At 38.0% G+C, this 18,690-nt stretch overlaps 1 protein-coding gene across 13 annotated transcripts in view; it reads right to left on the bottom strand.

Annotated features, from left to right (window-relative positions):
- Nucleotides 1-3,449: 3,449 nt before the first annotated feature.
- The window catches only part of HIVEP2 (HIVEP zinc finger 2), a 156,744-nt gene continuing 141,503 nt past the window's right edge, over nt 3,450-18,690 (bottom strand). For all 13 annotated transcript variants that reach the window (XM_087940012.1, XM_087940033.1, XM_026705601.2 and 10 more), the window contains 4 exons: nt 15,040-15,215; nt 11,773-11,874; nt 10,089-10,990; nt 3,450-5,962 (listed from right to left, as the gene is read on the bottom strand). In XM_087940012.1, coding sequence (XP_087796138.1) covers nt 5,168-5,962; nt 10,089-10,990; nt 11,773-11,874; nt 15,040-15,215 — 1,975 coding nt within the window. In that variant the 3' untranslated portion in view covers nt 3,450-5,167. The remainder of the gene's footprint in view (nt 5,963-10,088; nt 10,991-11,772; nt 11,875-15,039; nt 15,216-18,690) is intronic.

The following is an 18,690-nucleotide window of genomic DNA, read 5'->3' as shown; positions in this document are numbered from 1 at the left end:
TGGAGCCATTTTAAACAGTTTTAAACAACCACCCGATTGATTTTAGTCATTCAAAACAATAACCAAGAATCCAGAAATCATCAAGTAATCCAGATAGTCCCGGGTTATATCTTCTTATTTCTTTTTTGACTTTCTCTTCCTGTGGTTTTGTTGCAATATTTCAGTTAGAATGTATCTTTTGGAAGTCTTGTTGAGATTTTGCTGTAAGTTCTTTTTTAATTCCAGGCAGTCTCCTCCCTTCCAGATCCTACCCTTTTATTCTTTTTCTCTCCTTTCCTGTTTTCAAAAGCTTTTAATTATCCAGAAATCTTTATTATCCTTTTGACTTTTTATTTTCACCATTAAATGCCTATTGATGTCAAAGTAGATTTTTCCCCAATTTCTTGCTTAAGTCTCTTATCTGTCAGTATAGGAAAAGGAGAAAACCAAATCTTTTCTCTTTTCTCTCTCCTTCGCAGCTTAAAAATCTTCTTAGGGAACAATGTTATTATTTTTTAACACTTTCAATTCCAGGGTACCTTATTTGTTGCTTTTGCTGTTTGACCCAGTCAACCAAAACTTTCTCTTCTTATCTTCCTCCTGCACATTCTTTTCCGGTCGAGTTCTTCTTTGTGATGGCCATTTCTGATCACTGCTGCAACCGCCTTTGGGAAAGGGAGTAATGGCCAGCTGGGGAGGAGAGATGTGGCTCTCCTCAACCCTGCTGGCACTCGCCCCCCCTCTTCACCACCTCTACGGGGTGGCTTAGCCATGAAACCAGCCGGCTTGGGGTGCTCCAGCAGTGAGCACGGATCAAAGCCTCGCAGAGACAAGGCTTTGGTCTGTCGCTGAAGAAGCTCAAACCAGAAGTCCCTTTTTCACGAGTTCTGAAGTCCTAGAAACAGTGGGATTTTTTTAAAAAATAATGAGCATATTTGAGAAAAGGCAAGAACAATGCCTCTAGATTGACTTATTGTCTCTGCACTGTATACTAAATGGAGTATAAGTGCCATGTGACCAGAAATCATCAACATTTGTTACATAGTTTAAAAGTTCAAAGAAATGATTTCTTTTTATAAAATTGAAGGGTTCTTGTTGGTTTTTCTTTGCAATTCAGGGATAATTTACTAGTATAAGCATAAACATACAAAATGGAAGTTTGTATGTTTGTTTCTGGTCACTGGTTTGCATTTCAAAATCACTTAGAAATGGATAAAACCATATGTGTTCAATTCAACAATGCAAAGTACAACATTCAAATTACAATGCCAAGTGTTGTCAACTTAGAATGCTGCATATCCTACATCTGATTTGCAGTCCATCTAGAATTTACATAAAAAGTAGAGGCAAAAGCTGATCAAATGATGGCATAGGAACACAGCTCAAAGCAACTCAACTCCAATTTCTTCAGCTACCAAGTAAAGATGCTTGGTGGTTGAACCAGGCCAACATTTCTTCTCTACCTTGAGCTGATATCGGTATGTATGTTCCTTCTGCCCAAATACCTGAAAAGGGAGTAGGTTTAAATTCTTGCCTAAGAACTGAATACTTTCCAACTTGATCTGTAGCTTTGTTGGATCTTTCATTATAAAAGGAATAAACTGTGCTTTCTGTTGAATAACATTTTTTTAAAAACAAGTTATGACCATCCTCTTCTTTTGAGGAAAATATAAAATGTATGTTGGTTAAAGAAAATTAATAAAAACTGATTTTTTCCTAAACAGTAGGGATTGTATCAAGAAAAAAATGGAAATAACGTCATTTTAATTGCTGTTACACAGCATGTAACAAATAACAAATTCTTGTCCTTTGTTTTCATAATATTCCAGATCCCAAGATTGTAACTGTCAATAGTTATGAAAAGTTTATTTAAATTTATCAATATAATAATTCCCAGACATTTAAAGATGCTATGTTCAAAGGTAATTTCAGATAATATTGCAGATATAGATATACTGTATAAACAGAGTATGAATGCAAGTATTGCAGATTTTTAGAAAGTGACTGTTAAGCCAGAAGTTGAATTTCTGAAGTAATTTTAATGAACTGTTGTTGCATTAGAAATGGTTATAATCATATCATCAGAAAATAAATTTCATAGATCATTTTTGCCAGGAGGAAAAAATATATGTCTATTTTCCAGGTGTCACCTGCAATGGAATGGAATGGAAGGTAGTTTATTATTGGATTGTGCTCATAGAATAATCTGTAAAAAAAAGTCATGTGATAGCAGCTCTTTACCATGTATCAGTGATCCAAGGAATGTTTTTTAAGCAGCTTTGTACCACCCAAGAAAAGGTGAATGCTATATAGCAATCAGATTGAAGAGATTGCTGTTTAGGAAGCATATATGCTTTGAATGATTTTTCTGCAAATATATTTGACGTTTTAGTGACATTTTACCATCCTTTTAAAAATCTGAAGTCATCACTCATATGAGCAATCACCCCTGGTTAAGTAGATATTTCTTAAGTGAGGGTTATGTCATCTTTTCTATCACAGAAATTAGTCTCTGCTTATTAGTCCTTCCATTCCCCACTATCCAGTCAGAGCTGAAGAAGCTTCTTGGATAAGAAGTAAAAGGTCTTCAAAAGAAAAACCAAGAAAGCCCAGTTGCCTCCTGAAATTTGGGATAGTCTCCGCTTACATACTTTGCGGGCCTAAATATGCTATAAAGAATCAAGTGTCTTGTTGGTTTAAATTCATGCTCAATTGTATACTGAAGTATGTACTGGAATTTCAAATGACTCTGAATTGCACATCTTAAATTTAGCTTGCTTTGGCCATATATGTACTAAAACTGCAATGAACTAAAAGGACTTGCATTATTGACATCCAAATTTGTGTGAAGTTTTCCATATCTTTTGAGTTATTTTTTCCACACAGAATTGTTCTTATTTTCTCTATAGATGATGTACCATTGCTGAAATTCATTCTAATCATTCCTTAAATCGGCCCAATTTTATTGGGGATAGGAAAAGTTGTAATTCAGCAATATGGAGGGTAGAGCAATTGGTTCTATGACTCTTGTCAGGATTATTTACTACAACTATGTTGATTTGTTGGTTATTTCAGAGTTATCTCTTAGGAAGATCTTTCAGTCAAGTGGCATACATTCAGAAGGTTTGGATGAGCTGAGCAAATGAATAGGGGTGATATTTTTTCTTTCAAAAATGCAGTATTAAATATAGCTGCAATAATTTTGTAATAGCTTGAAAAATTGCAGAAAGCCAGTAGTTTGTTGCTATATGCAAATTAAATATATTACATATGCTTTTGTGCTCACAAAGTGTAACATCAGTTTACACACCTCTAGGCAACACGCTGCCCAGTTCCTTAGTTGGAGATAATTCTTCTGAGTTCCAGGATGTAGCCTTGCAAAAATGACAAATTCAGGATAGCAGGTCAGCGTTTCAGCTGATAACTTGGGGAGCAAATTAAAACACCACAGGAAAACTAGACACTAGATCTGTAATGTAACTGTATATTTATTTCTTTTTAAACAACACTCCTTAAATGTATTGCAATTCAATATACAAATGTGTTTTCACAGAATTATAATCCACTAAATAGCACAGAAAATAACCCAGCTCTTTTGTTGTTGTTGGTAGATGTGTGTATATCAGGGGGCATCCATCATACCTTTAAACATGTAAGGAATGGTTCCTCCCAAACTTCTCCCAAGACAACTGAATGCTATAAATGCCCTAAATCTTGATTTTCCCCACTGATTTTTCCTCTTAGATAGATCTGTCAATACGAAAGAGGTTTTTTTTTTCCAACAAGGAAGAATGTCTGTCCCCAAATAGTTGTGAACAACTATTTCTCTCCATTCCCTTTCTGTAACCCAAACTACCCCTCCGAAGTGAGATAACTTGGCCATACGACTCGGTTACTTGCTCTCAACCAGTATGGAACACCCCCCCCCCCCCAGCTCTGTGGCTTTCATGGCTCTGTCTCCTGCATGCAGTGCCCAGCACTGACTAAAAAGCTGTCGGGCCAGCCGATTATTTAAGCTCTGTGCAGACCAACCTGTGCTTTCTCATCTGGAGTAGAAGTTTGATTCCTCTGTAATCAAGACTAAGGATGCCAGATTTCCTTGCTCTTGTTTTAAAGACACTTCAATACTGATATGTGATGTTCTGTCACCCGATCTTGCTTCTCTTCTAGTCGAGATCCCACTGTTCATTGACCCTCACTAGAAATGGGAAGAACCCTTTTAAGCATTCACACAATAGATATGAAATTGCACCAGTTTTTGAAGTTGCATATATTTACACAGGGTGGAATGTTTTCCCATATTCTTTTTAAAGGAGCATATAGCAACATGTTCACATAAGACCAAATACTTTTAATATATTTATAACTGTTTTATAAAGCTTTGAAAAAACTCACAATAGCACATGGTTTTACTTTAATGCTTTACGGTACTATCTCTTTAAAATCACAATCAGCACTTTTAAGTTATAGTTGATCCAGCAAACAAGAGACAAAAAAAAATTACAAGAGTAAAGAATGGACCGATACATCCTTTTATCTTATTTTTTTTAAACTAATGCATAAGTGCAGAATAAGATACTCTAGTTTAAATATCTTGTTTACAATATACATTTTTGTTCTAATAATGCAACAGTAAATCCCATGCTTCACATAGAAAAGCAACCCGCAACATTAAGAAAAAATGTACAATTTATGAAACAAAGTAAATAAATATTAGTATTACAGAATCAGAGCTGTACATAAAAGCTGTTCAGTTTTTAATCATATAAAAATATTTTAGTGCAACCTCACATATATATTGATGCTTTTTTTGTTTTTTGCTTTACATCGTTTAGGTCAAAGTGTCCCAAAAAAGAAAGAAATTACATTTATTACAAAGCAGATACACAAATTCTAAAATATGTACAAATTACTGCTAAAAAATGCTTATAAGAATATAAGCAAAAGTAAAGAAAAGGCACAAACACCTGTACAGGTTAAAAGTACCAGACCCAATAAGAATTTTGAAATTTCATTTTGGTCAGGCTCATGATGACTTGTAGTTTTACTCAATTCTTTTGATACAACAAAAGTATATATATAATAGCAAACTACTGTAACTTAGAACTGGCATGCTATAAATTCAAATACTTCCTTCTATCACTGGGGAAGGGATGTGGGGAGTCAACAAGTTTTCACACGTCGGAGATCACTGTGGTTTGCTTTTTTCAGAGGGCGACTCTCTCCTTTCCTGTGTGCTTGAATCTTTCCTACTTGGGTAGACTGACGACGGTCTAACCTCCACGCTGCTTTTGCTGTAAAAGGTGGAATGAGATACTACAGTCTGCTGTGATGTACCAAAAAGGTCCTTTTCACTGCTGTGCAAGTCAGGGTTGGTGGCTGAGGCACAGATCTGGCCTGGCTCAGAGCCACTAAAGTGTTCCATGCTAAAATGTGCACTTTCCAAGGGTTTCCGGAAGGGCTCGGAATCCCTTTCTGTTTGCTCCGTCCCATGGAGGATTTCCTCTGTGGCAATGCGGAGAGAGGCTATGGCTTTTGTACAAGTCTGTAGGTTTTCTTCCTGCTCCCTCTCCATGACCCCCCCTTCCTCCGAAGTGCTCTTTTTCATCAACAGCAACTCGGAAGTCGATGCGCTGCCTTGAGCCATCGTATGCAAAGAGGGAGGACAGGCACGCCTCTCCTGGTGCTTTGGAGGAGTGCAAGACTCCCACTGCTTCTCCTCAGAACTTTCTTTGGAGAGAGACCAGATGGATGGAGTGTGTAAACCGGACAGGGCTGCAGGTAGCGAATGGACGATTTGGATGCCCCCGATGGGCATCATAGGGATAGGCGCACGAAGTTGCTGCTGGGAGTGTAGTGGAAGATGACTGAAGACGTAGTCGGTAGGACCCTCAGGAAACAGGTTAGGGATGTGATGCTCCAGAATGCCTTTTTCTCCAGGCAAGTTGAAATACGGTGCCTCCAACAATCCTGCTCTTGAATTCTGCAAACAGACAAAAACAAAGGTCAGCAAGAGCTTCCGGGTTCGGAGAGGGGAAGTGCACCATTCGTGTTCACAGCTTGGTGAAACACTCGTTCCCTACAGCACTTTGACAACCCTAGCCAAGTATACTTAGAATTAAAGATCACACTACATCCTAAGACAAAAATATCTGGAGAAGGACATAGTCTTGTCAAACTGCTGGCTGAAATGCTCGCAAAACAAAAACAAAAACCCCAAATCAATGAGGCAGGCTACAGTTGAATGCTTCATTTTGGGGAAGTTTCTAAAGGAGCTACAAAAGTTACTTTAAGAAACTACTACACATGAAGTAGTTCATGAAATCTCAAAATTTAAACAATGCAAGGAACTCACTCCTTTAAATGCTCGGTAACACTGAGTGAGTTAGGAGTTTATTTAGGTTGAACATATTCAACCATTACACAGTTTTAATCCCGGATATCTTCGCAAACTGTGTGATTCAGAAAGAAGCTAGATGCACAATTCTTTCCCAAATAATTAATGAAGAATTTGAGGAGGGGATCACTTTACAATTCACTGAGAAACCTGCAGGCAAATGTTGATAACAAAAGTTATTTATTCATAGTTTTATATTTATTATTTATGTTGATCATGATTATTTGATAACTTGATAATTATCATGATATTCTCTCCTGCACAAGTAGCCCTAGACTTAAAGACCACAAATGAGGCCAAAATTTCCACTGTTAAGCAAGAAAGTTAAGTGACACATGCCCCGTTTTATGACCTTTTAGCCACAGTTGTTAAAGTGAATCATGTGGTCATTAAGAAAATCTGGCTTCCCCCATTAATTATGCTTCTGAGAAGCTTCCTAGGAATATTGCAAATGATAAGCCCAGGTTCCTGGAATGCTGCAACCATTGTAAATACATGCCAGTTGTCAAGCACCCCAAGTTTGATCACGTGACTGAGGGGATGCTGCAATGGTCATGGGTCACTTTTTTCAGTGCCATTGAAACTTTGAATGGACATTAAATAAATGGTTGTAAGTCCAGGACTACCTGTATGCTGCTACTCTAAACCGCAGAGTCAAATGACTTAAGTGGCCTAAAAGACATTTGTAAACAAATAAATAAATCATCCCTTTCCAAAGGAGAGCTTACAAAAGCAAGAAAAATACAAATAATCAGTGGCATACAAATCAAAACCATCTAATAAAGCTTGTACATAATAGCTTGTAATATTAAAGCTTATACATAATCATAGCTTGTAATAAAGCTATTTAAGCTTGTACATCATTGAGCAATTGATGAAATCAGGTTTGGTGTTCCAGATGTTGGAAGGCAACAGGTTTACTCCTTCTACCTTAGATAGATTACAGACCCTGAGTAATCCCTCCCTGCAGTAAAACAGTGGGGCGGGTCTGGTAAATAAATATCTCAAATAAAAAAATATTTAGGCCTCAGTCAGTGGTGGGATTCAAATTTTTTTTACTATGGGTTCTATGGGCGTGGCTTGGTAAGCATGGCAAGGGAAGGATACTGTAAAACAGGGGTGTCCAACCTTGGCAACTTTAAGACTTGTGGACTTCAACTCCCAGAATTCCTCAGCCAGCTTTTCTGTCCACAAGTCTTAAAGTTGCCAAGGTTGGACACCCCTGCTGTAAAATCTCCAGTCAGAGGTGGTATTTGCCAGTTCTCCGAACTACTCAAAATTTCCGCTACTGATTCTCTAGAACTGGTCAGAACCTGCTGAATACCACCTCTGGCCTCAGTGCTGCAAAGGTGATGTCACTAAAGTTTAGCCACTGCTTTGCCTGCTGAATTGTAACTCTTTCTTATGACTAATTAGTGTATCTCTCTCCTTTCTTTCTCATCTATTTACCTTGTCCGCTCATTAATCCCTCCCACTCTTTCCAATGTTACTCTACTTGATCTCTTACCCTATCCTACCGATAGTTATTTCGCCTTCTTTTTGGATGCTTCTGCGGGAAGAAGGGTTTGGGAAAATATCTTTGAACAAGTATATACACAAACTTTTGTTACGGGAGTCACAGCGCACATTTTGGGGAGGTGGCAGAAATCTGCAGGATTGTTTGCAGCTAGAGTTGACAACCCAAGTATGACAAGCAGAATTTTGTCTGTTTTAATTTATTTTCTGACTACTTGTGGGGGGAGGTACTTTTGAATTTAGGTTTAAGCATAAATAAATTTAAAAAAATTAAGGATGCTTATTCTAAAAATACACACTGACCAGCATGAAACCACACAGAGCAATTATTCATACATCTAATCATTTCTATCTAAAACATAGCTGATTTCAAATGTTTTTTTAATGTAATACAATTATTCATGTTGGTATTTGAACTTACTGTTTCTCTCTAACACATCCTAATTTCTGGACAGTTAACCACTGCTGTTATAACATTTCGAGAATTGCCATAGAGAAGACTTTAACGAAATGAAATATCTCTGATATATAGTAGGCTGCACCAAGAAAAAATGAAGACAGTGTGGATCAGAGACCACTTGATTTACCTCTGACACAATGTGAGAATTATCCTTAAGAAGCAAAGGACGTTCATATTTGAAAACCTACACACTATTTTCTAAATCTTCAGCTGGCCAAATAAAGATATTATTTCCATATGTAATCCATCTCTGTAATAGATCCAAATCTCTTCTGACCCTTCAAGGCATCATTGGAGACATATGGTTGGATCCAAGCAGAAGCAAATTCATCTTTCAGGAAATAAATGATCCTGCTCTTAAGGAAGGAATGGTCTATCACCACTTCAAGAAACCGTCACCAGATCTATGGGCTATACAAATTTCTTCCTTTTTAGGGAAACTTGTTGAAAAGGAGAATGGTTTGCACCTCCGAAGGGACCTGGAGGAAACATATTATCTCGGCCCTTTCTGGTTGGGTTTTAGGCCTGAGTATTGAGACCACATCTATATCACTTGCTGATTATTTTTGGTGGGATCAGAATAGAGTCGGTGCATCTATTCTGGCCCTCCTTAAACTCTCAGCATTATTTAATGCCATGTTTCTGGATTGGCTTAGGGGGTGGGAGAGATGAGCATGAAATTGAAATAGTTCTGTTCGCTCCTCTGTGGGCTGCTAAGAGTTGATATCGGAGGGCGGAATTCCAGCTTATTTCTCTTGCTTTAGAGTTCCTTGGGGCTCAATTCTCTCTCCAATGCCACTGACACTCACTAACTATCTGTGATTCTTGTCAGAGGTTTCCACAAGAAGATGAATTACAGACACATTTGGGGTCCCAGGTTACTTCTGTTCTACAGTTTTCATCCATGTAAAGAAGACAATTTGTCAGGATTCCGGCAGTTGCCCTAATTAAATCATGAGTCTCGAGCCAAGCTTCAAAAACTTCAAAGGACTTATTAGGAGGTAACATGTCAGCACGACCTGTATAAAGCCGATTCTGAGACAAGTAATTCACTGTCACCCTTGACCCTGGTTTTCCCCCACCCCTCTGGGTGTATCATAATTCATAATCTCCAATGAAAGTTCATAGCAAAGAGTCATCAATCATGTTCTCCAATTAGAGATTTGCACGGCAGAAATTCCGGTAGCTTAGTTATAATCTTTGCAAGATAAGAATGGAATGCACTTTTGGTTCTAAACTGCTGCACTGCCCTTTCAAATTTCTCCCCCCTCCCCCTCTTCTGTTCATGACAACTCTAAAACAGGCATAGAAATATTTTATGAGTTGACACAATTCTTCATTTAAATAAATAGAACAAAGATCCCACTATACATGAATGAAAAGACAGCAAATAAATTTCTTCTCCTTTCCATAAAAGCTTCCAAAAAGCTCTACAGGAACTAGCAGATAAGGAAGGATCTGGGACATGGGACAGGAAACTGCAATAACAGGGAAGAAGCAAATAAAAAACAAGCAACCTGGGCAAAAATGAGTGTTTATGGGCCTCATGTCTCTCTGATTAACAACAAGATACAAGGATTGTCTGTCGACCAAAACCAATATCCTAGCAATTAAGCCAATGCTAAGAGTCCGGTTTCCATTAACTCAGAAAAGAAAGAATGTTAAAATGTTTTTTTTTTAAAAAAATTCGGTAACAATCATTTTAGGTGGCCTGTTTCCACATTATTTTCAACTTACCAAATGTCCCAGGGGAAGCGATTCAGATTGCATATACTGGCCCAAGGGCAATGATGGGTTATGGTATAAGCCTCTTCGGGGTGATGCTGCTCTAATTGAGCCCAGATATCGCCTTTCTCTTCGTGGAGACATTTCTCTTCGAGAAGATGCATCCTTTCCAGGAGAAACTGGCCTCCGTGGAGACAGATGCCGTCTTGGAGAAGCATCTCTGCGTGGTGATAACTCTCTTCTTAGGACAGCTTCCTTTCTTGGTGAAATATGTCTGATAGGTGAAATCTCTCTTCTTGGTGATAGATGCCTTCTAGGTGACAGATCTCCTTTGGATATTAAATATCTCTTTGGTGAGTTATCTCTGTATGGTGAGGAATCATACCCAGGGGATGACTGTTGGCTGGATGATGAAAGATCTCTTGGAGATGAGTGGGACTCCAAGGAAATCATATAATCTTCATCCATGCAGCTAGGTATATCAAGTCTGTCTTTGTCAGGTTCAGAATCTGTACTTTTATTCTGGAAAAACCTTTGATATTCTGTCATTGGCGAATCATCACAAGAATCACTTGTTGATAAGAGGTGAGTAACCTGAATGCTAGGTAAAGTGACCAAATAACTTATCAAGGAGGAATGTCCTACAGCACTCTCAGGAGAGCCCCCATAAGGTGTGGTAGCAGTATTCACAGATAATGACGAAAATCGGGGCGGCTGGGGACTAGTGCTACGAGATCTCGTCTTGGGCGTGGAGTCTCCAAGAGCATCATCAAAATCATCGTCATCTTCATCATCCTCATCATTGTCTTCCCCATCTTCTCCATCAGACTCCTCAGCATCAGAGAACTGATGCTCAGTTGATGTGCCAGTCAGGTTGTTCTTCTCAATTTCTTGGTGGTTATCTTCCATATTTTCTGAAAATAATGCAACAAATCAATAAGTCATATGCAGAAATAATGTAACAAATCAATAAGTCATATGAGATCTCGTCTCATGTTCGTCAAAACTGAACTTGATCTGCAGATCTTTTTTACCTATAAAGTTATTGATTGTGCCTAAAGCTCCCACTGCAGTATGATACAGACAGATGCTTTTCAGTAATATATGGGTAAAAATTCTACTTTGGATGTTTTTCTGCACTATCAAATGCATAAACCTTTTTAATTTCCATGACTCTCTGAAACTATTTGCAAAATTGTATAAATTTGGAGTACAACCAAAATTTCATGACATTTGATCATTTATATGACTCTTAAATACTTGATTAATAACTATATACCCGCTTCAAGGGATTAAGTTGACTGGGGTTATATCTAAGCAGAGTTGTGCTAGCGTAGCTATCCAGTAATATGCCTTTAAAAGCATATTATACCGCTAAGTTATGCCTAAGCTAATATTTTTCTCCTGCTAAAGAAACCCAGAGCTGAGATGCTCAGATATCTTATGTAAAGTGAGGCAAATTTTAATAGCAATGTGCGGTGCCAAAAAAATTCACACCATTTTGAAATATGTCAGCCTTTAAGAATATTGTGTGCTAGAACTAGTTGTAGATCTGAGTGGGTTGGGACAGAATGAGATGAGAGAAGACAAAAAGATAACCTTTAAGTTCTGTAAGCTTCAAACGAATAAGCCAACATTATTTTCAATGCTTTAATGCTGATAAGAAGAAAACATAAAATTCTTAACAATCATATACCTGCTTCTTCTGTTTCTGTATCATCGACTGATGTCATTGATACCCCCAGTTCCAGGCATTTTTTCATGTGCGCTTTTGACTTCATATGCTTTGTCAGATTCCCTGCAGAAAACACAAAGATAAACCAGACAAGTTGGCATCAGTTTAGAATTCATACTGACTCTCATGAAGAGAGGTTTCCCAACTTTTCCTAGAAACAGAACTAATGAACTGGACAGAGATAAAACATATTCAATTTATATAAATGTCATTTCAGCAAGAATGATTTCATAGAAGTGCATGTATTTCTTCATCTCTTCTCTCTTAACAGCCAAGCTGTAATACTCAGGACTACTGAATCTAAATTTTATTTTTATTCCCCTATTTTTATTGTTAATAATGCATCACCATGATTACCAGCACCAAATGCTGGAAACAGATAGGCATTTAAATTGTCTGAATGAGATGTGAAACTAAGGTTGACACTGAGAGCAAAAAATGGAAGACGTCAGGCCAATTCTACCATCTGACATAAATATTCTTCCTCCACCCTGAAAAGAGGAAGAAACAAATGATTAATCTAGAACTGACCAGGTGTGCATACTTGGACTATCATATAATGTGGGCTCAGGTAGGATATTTTAGATCTCCCTTTTAATGGGTAAAAAAAGGAATTCCGCCATCATAGCTCCTCATCAAGGCAAGGAAAACCTCTTGCATTTTTGCTCCTCTACTTTCAACAATGGTTAGGGGAGAAGAAGGGTAGTATTAAATGTGGCTTCAAAGGATCTAGCAAAATCAAAGTCCTTCCAGTTTCCTCCCTAAAATTGACCAGAATCTACAGCACTCCCGTATTAGTCCTGTATTGTAACTAATATGATACCTTGTAGAAGAGTCTTCTACAAGTCAAAAAAATGACTGCACTATAAAAACATTAGTCAAAGGAGAGAAAAAGAAAGAAAGCAGCTGCTGCTCTGACCCTGAACAAGGACATACATACTTGGCAGAAACTTCACAAGGTGTTTTCCCATTTGGAAACCTCTGATGTCTAAATTGCTTAATTGTAAGCCACCCAGAGTCAAGAAAGTGAGACAGGCAGCTATATAAACTGAATAATAAGTAAACAAATATATAGCCAACAAAAATTGCTTGGCATCTTTGAGACTAACACATGTATTATTATCTAACCTTCTGGATTGCTTTATTTATTAATCTTATCAAAAGTCTGTCAGAGTTTATGGTTAGACATACTAAAACTAGATGTATTTATTTATTATTTATTTATTAAACATATATTACTTATTAGTCCAACTAATGACCCTGGGCAGCTTGCAACATTAAAAAACCCACCGTGTAATAAAAACCCATAAGAAAATAAAAGCACCCTTTATCCCCAGTAACAAAACGTCTTCATTCAGGTTCCCCAGGCCTGCTGACTAATCACATTTTTAGGACCTTTTGGAAGAGCAGCAGGTGAGAGTCAACTTTACTTCAGGAAAATAATGTTCCATAAAGAAGGATTACCTACTGAGAAGGCCCCTTTTCATGATTCCACCAAACAGCCCTCCTTAATCTGGATAGATGTAATAGGGCAGAGGCAGTTCTTAAAATAGCCTGGCCCCAAGACGTATAGGGCTTTAAGAGTGATAACTACCAGTATATGACTCAAGCAAATCCAGCAGCCGAAAAGCTTATTTTAAAAAAGGCATTTGGAGGGCCCACCAAAGAAGTTATGTTCCTGAGAGCAGGGAATTAATTCCACAGAATTGGGATAATCCAAGAGGAGATCCAACGATATGGGACAAGCCAATGGGGATGTGGAAGAAGAGGATTTTATAGAAATTCAGTTCCACTTCCTTACACAAAAGTACATGAAAACTTACTCCTGAATAAATTTGCAAGTCCTTGAGGTGCAACTAGACTAACTTTTACAACAGGCTGCAAATTCTTATTGAAATATAATTAACAATCAGATATATGTGAAAAAAATGAGTTCATAAACAGTTCTGTTAATTGTGTTATCCTCCCTGCAGATATTTGCTGATTCTTCACACTATTTAGTCTCAATGTAACACTTTAAGCATGTGAAAGTATCAACTTTTACGGAAGATTTTTGCAGTCTGATGACCTCCAGATGTGTTGGATTACAACTCCCCGGTATCTCAGCACATCTGAGATATACCAGATGTGTAAACCAACCCTGGGAAGGTTGGCCTATAACAGGGGTGTCAAACTCGCGTCATCACAGCATCGTCACGTGATGTATTGGGACTTTCCCCCCTTCACTAAACCGGGCATGGGTGCGGCCAGCACATGACGTATCCAGCCCATGGACCGGGAGTTTGACAGCCCTGGCCTATAATATCAAATGCTGCTGAGAGGTTGAACTCTCAGAGGTTGCAAAATTAAGCAGATTTCTCCTCCTTTGTACATATATAGAGAGTAGATATTTCCCCACTGTCATTAGCAACAGGAGTAAACCACCAATGGCTCTAGCATTATAAATTAGGCATTTGGCATTATTTTCTTTTAAAAGGGAGGAGGGATCGATTAAAGACACAGCTCTGGCATCGCTTTGTTGACTTTTGCAGACATGCTAAACGGAAGCTGCTTCTCCTCCCCTGTGGCAGTGAGTACCCATGTACATGTGCTAGTAGATCTCCATCCATAATTCATGCCAGCATGGAGAGAGGAGCCCACCCGGAGTCTGTGAAATGGTACATTATTAATAATTGTGAAACTGACCCATCATAAAGACAGCTTAGGAATTCTCCACTTGGCACAGCTAATGTTCCATTTCTGCAACGCGCTACTGCAAATGTACAACCCTTAGATGCAATTGATATTTTCACCACAACAATTTCAGCAGAAATTGCCAAGGTAATTGTATGCCCACTAATAATTGTAATTGCCAAGGTAATTGTACGCCCACTATATTTCCTCTGCAGACAGATAGACTGGGTCGAACCCCATATTTCTGAATGTAGTTACACAGAGTGGCTTGCTCCCTGGAAAACACATCAAACCTTGAATCTCTTATTCAAATAGGAGTGGTGCATTTCATGAAGGCCCGTTTTTAGAAATAAAAGGTGACAATTGTTGTGGGCTCCTGAGATCAGGCTGGCTGGCAAGGGGGAATCTGGCAGGCCCCTTGAGAGTAATAAAAGCTCCCTTGGTTTAAGAAAACTTTTCTTATACTTTGAAGGATGGAAGTCAGAGCAACAGGAGGACATTTTGTCACCGGCCGAGCAAACAAATAAATAAAATAAAATAAAACTGATCGGGTACCTTTTGTTTTGAAGGCAAAATTACACAGCTTGCATATATAAGGCCGTACATCAGTATGAGTCCGGATATGCTTTTTCAGCATGCTGGGTTTCTTGCAACGGATTCCACATTCTTCACAAATATACTTTCCACGTCCACGTCCCCTGACATACACATAATCCTCATTTGATTTATATCTGTAAAAAGAAAGTCAGAATGAAATAGGAAACACCCACCTGGCCATTTTTATTCACAAAGATTGTATCTCGTTGAAGTATTACAAAATGTTACTTTTCAAGGCAAAAACAACTTACTACAAAATTTAAGGCACTCCTTCAAATAAGAAAAAGAGTTGTCTCGTGTACTGGTTAAGGCACTAGGCTAGAAATGAGGAGATTATGAGATCTAGTTCTTCTTGAGGCTCACGTTCAGCTAGGTGATTTTGGGCCAGAGAATTTGTCTCAGCCCTAGAAAGAAGACAATGGCAAACCACTTCTATAAATAATATGAAGAAAACTGCAGGAACTAATCCAGGAAGTTGCCAGAAGTTAACAATGACTCAAAAGCACGCATGCACACACAGAGAGAGTCATGTCTGAACAGGAACACCTATTTTGAGGAAGGTGGGCAATGAATTTTCTCCTTTCCCACTTTTGTTTTAAAGCCTTCTTAAAAGCTAGCAACCCTATAAGTATTTTTAGGCTTAGGCCCTACTGAGGCATTATAAAAAAAATTTCCATAGGAAATTCTAAATCAGAGGTGTCAAACTGGCGGCTCAAGGCCTGATACATCATGCACAAGCCACGCCCATCCCAGCTCACCGAAGGGAAAAAACCATTGGAAAAGGCCAGATGACAGCAACATGACGTTGCAAGTTTGACCCCTGTGTTCTAGATAGTTTCCACGCATTTGAGCATTTGCACAGCAAGACTATGAGCAAATCTGTGTTATGTTCATGGTTATTTTATTTATTTTTATTTAGTTCAGTTTGTCAAGCATGTATTGGAAAACAAGTATGAACATAACATGTAAATATATAAGTATAAACAGATATAAATATATACATAAATGAGTACGAATAAATGGGATGGTAGGCACGCTGGTGCACTTATGCACCACCCCCCTTACAGACCTCTTAGGAATGGAGTGAGGTCCACGGTAGACAGTTTAAGGTTTTGGGGGTTTGAGGATCTAACTCAGATATTATTATTTATCTATTATCTATTATTTTATATTCAATAAGTATTCGATGTAACACACAGCACTGTTCCTTGCAAAAAAAAAGATCTTATGGTCCACTGAAGGCTATCTTCCCTCTCCCCACATAAAACCAAAGGAATTCTTTCATATGTCAGTATCATGTTGATTATGACCAGATATTTGATAAATGTTCACTGTATGCATACTCTTACAGAGATTAGACCTTTGCTCAGTGACCCTCTTTTCTTGCTGAGCCAGAACTGTTACACAGATACCAAATGTGCAGATGTGTGCAAATGTGAACTCCTAAAAAAAATTGTTTTGCTTTTTTCAATGCATATTTAAAGACATGAAATTTAAACCTTCCAGTATTTCCAGATCAGAAAGTGAGCTATAGTTATTTTAACATACCCTCACACAGCACAAGACACCCCTCAATCACATATACCCTCCCTCTCAAAATTCCAAAGGGATCATTCTCCTACAGATCAGCAAAATAAGATATCCAAACAATGATTTCTTTATGTTTACCCCATATTTATGTCAGGGAAAGAGAACCTTTCATACCCAGTTCAGGGAAAGATTTTGAAGATCATAGGCTAACTCCGACTGGGCCAAAGGTAGGGTAAATAAAGAGATAGTAGATAAGAAAACATTTCCAAAATCAGGATGGACATCAATGGCATACATCACACCTCTATAAGCCAGCTCCAGACACCTTTCAGTCTTCTTAAAGAGAAGCAAAGAATAACTTTGCCATGAAAGAATTTATCCTTCCAGGCATTTCCTTTTCTGTCCAATATACTATAAAACCGCAGCATACTTTTGCCTAAAGGTGGCTTGAATAACTTGCATAAGTTGTTCCCAACTGCACAATGCAATCCTATACATTCCTATGCAGAATATGAGTTCATTTGATTTCAGTGAGACTTATTCCCATGTAAGAGAATAGTAAGCTTGCACCCTTTTAGGAACAGAACCAAACAAGAGAAAAGACAACCAGATAGCATTTTCTGCAGCAGCTTCTTGGGGGGCTGGGGGTGGGGATGGGACCAGAATGCCTTTATTTCCTCAAAATAGCTAAGACTTGCCCACAAATCCCTGTTTTACTTCCAACCATCATTTAAGCAAAAGCCGGATCCTGGAGTCAAAATGAACTCTAGCCGTAAATGGCTGCTGGTAGTTATTTGTGGTATTATCAAGTTCCTTTGCTCTTAATCAACTGGGGTGGGGTGGTGGAAGGTAACCCTTTTATCAAGAGGATGCTAAATCACCCACTGATAAAGTTAGTGCCAAGAATCCCTAGGAGGGAAGAAAAACCAAACAGACTCTACAAGTAAATTTATTGCTGATGCTGTTTGGGATCTGTGGTGTTTCCAAGGCAAGACTTTGTAAAAGGACCACATTCTGAAAAGTTGAGAGATCTCAAGAAAATCATGATAGTTGATAGGTAATAAAAGTACATGCATCCACTATTCCTGTCTAGAAAAACTGCACCGATCTGACCCCCCCTTTTCCCCCATTTCTGAAGGCAACCAACTTCTAAAAGGATGTCTACATTACCAATAGTTATCTCATTATGGGAGACAATGTGAACAACTTTCACTACAATTTTGTACATCCCCATTTCCCTTAAAGCAGGATGATTTTCCTGACAATCTTTTAACCAGACAAAAAAGACTGTGTTGTTGAAAAAATTGTAGAATTTGCTAAATTTTAGAATGGACACATAATGAACAGGACTGGCAAAGCAGAGTATTTCTATTCTATTCTTCTTCAAAGCTAATGTTTCTCATTAGCTTAAGACATTTTTATTTTACTAACAAAGAGTGATGAAAATGACATACAGGTCATGTCTGGCCATGATCCAAAAAGGCCTTTCAGCTAAGAGCTCTGTTGGCTCCATCTAGTCTAATTCATCATCCTCTTGAAAACATTGTCAAGTAGACAATTCCTCACAAGGCAAGATTTCCCCTATTATATGGGACATATGGTGGGGTGTTACCTTTTTTAAAACTTTATCACTGCTAAAATGTGACCACACACACACACACACACACACACACACACTATTGTATTGTATTGTATTGTATTGTATTGTATTGTATATTATATATTATATTATATTATATTATATTATATTATTATATTATATTATATTATATTATATTATATTATATTATATTATATTTCCTTTTGGAAGACCAATATCTAAATTAAATGAGAAATGAGAGAACTGAGAAATGAGAAACTGCTGGTGACCTTCTACCACTGCACCATAGAGAGCATTTTAACATACTGCACCTCTGTATGATTTGCCAATTGCACAGTGGCAGATAGGAAAGCACTCCAGAGGGTTAATGTTGTTGCCCAGAAGATCATTGGTTGCCCTCTCTCCTCTTCGGAAGAGCTTTATAACTCCTGCTGCCTTAAGAAAGTTCAAAACATTCTCAAGATCCATCTCATCCTGGG

Source organism: Pseudonaja textilis, chromosome 1, assembly GCF_049901715.1.
Source record: "Pseudonaja textilis isolate UNSWEBS1 chromosome 1, rPseTex1.2, whole genome shotgun sequence".
In the NCBI taxonomy this organism is placed as follows: domain Eukaryota; kingdom Metazoa; phylum Chordata; class Lepidosauria; order Squamata; family Elapidae; genus Pseudonaja; species Pseudonaja textilis.
The sequence above is the reverse complement of the archived record's forward strand: the minus strand, read 5'-3'. Positions and strand labels throughout refer to the sequence as shown.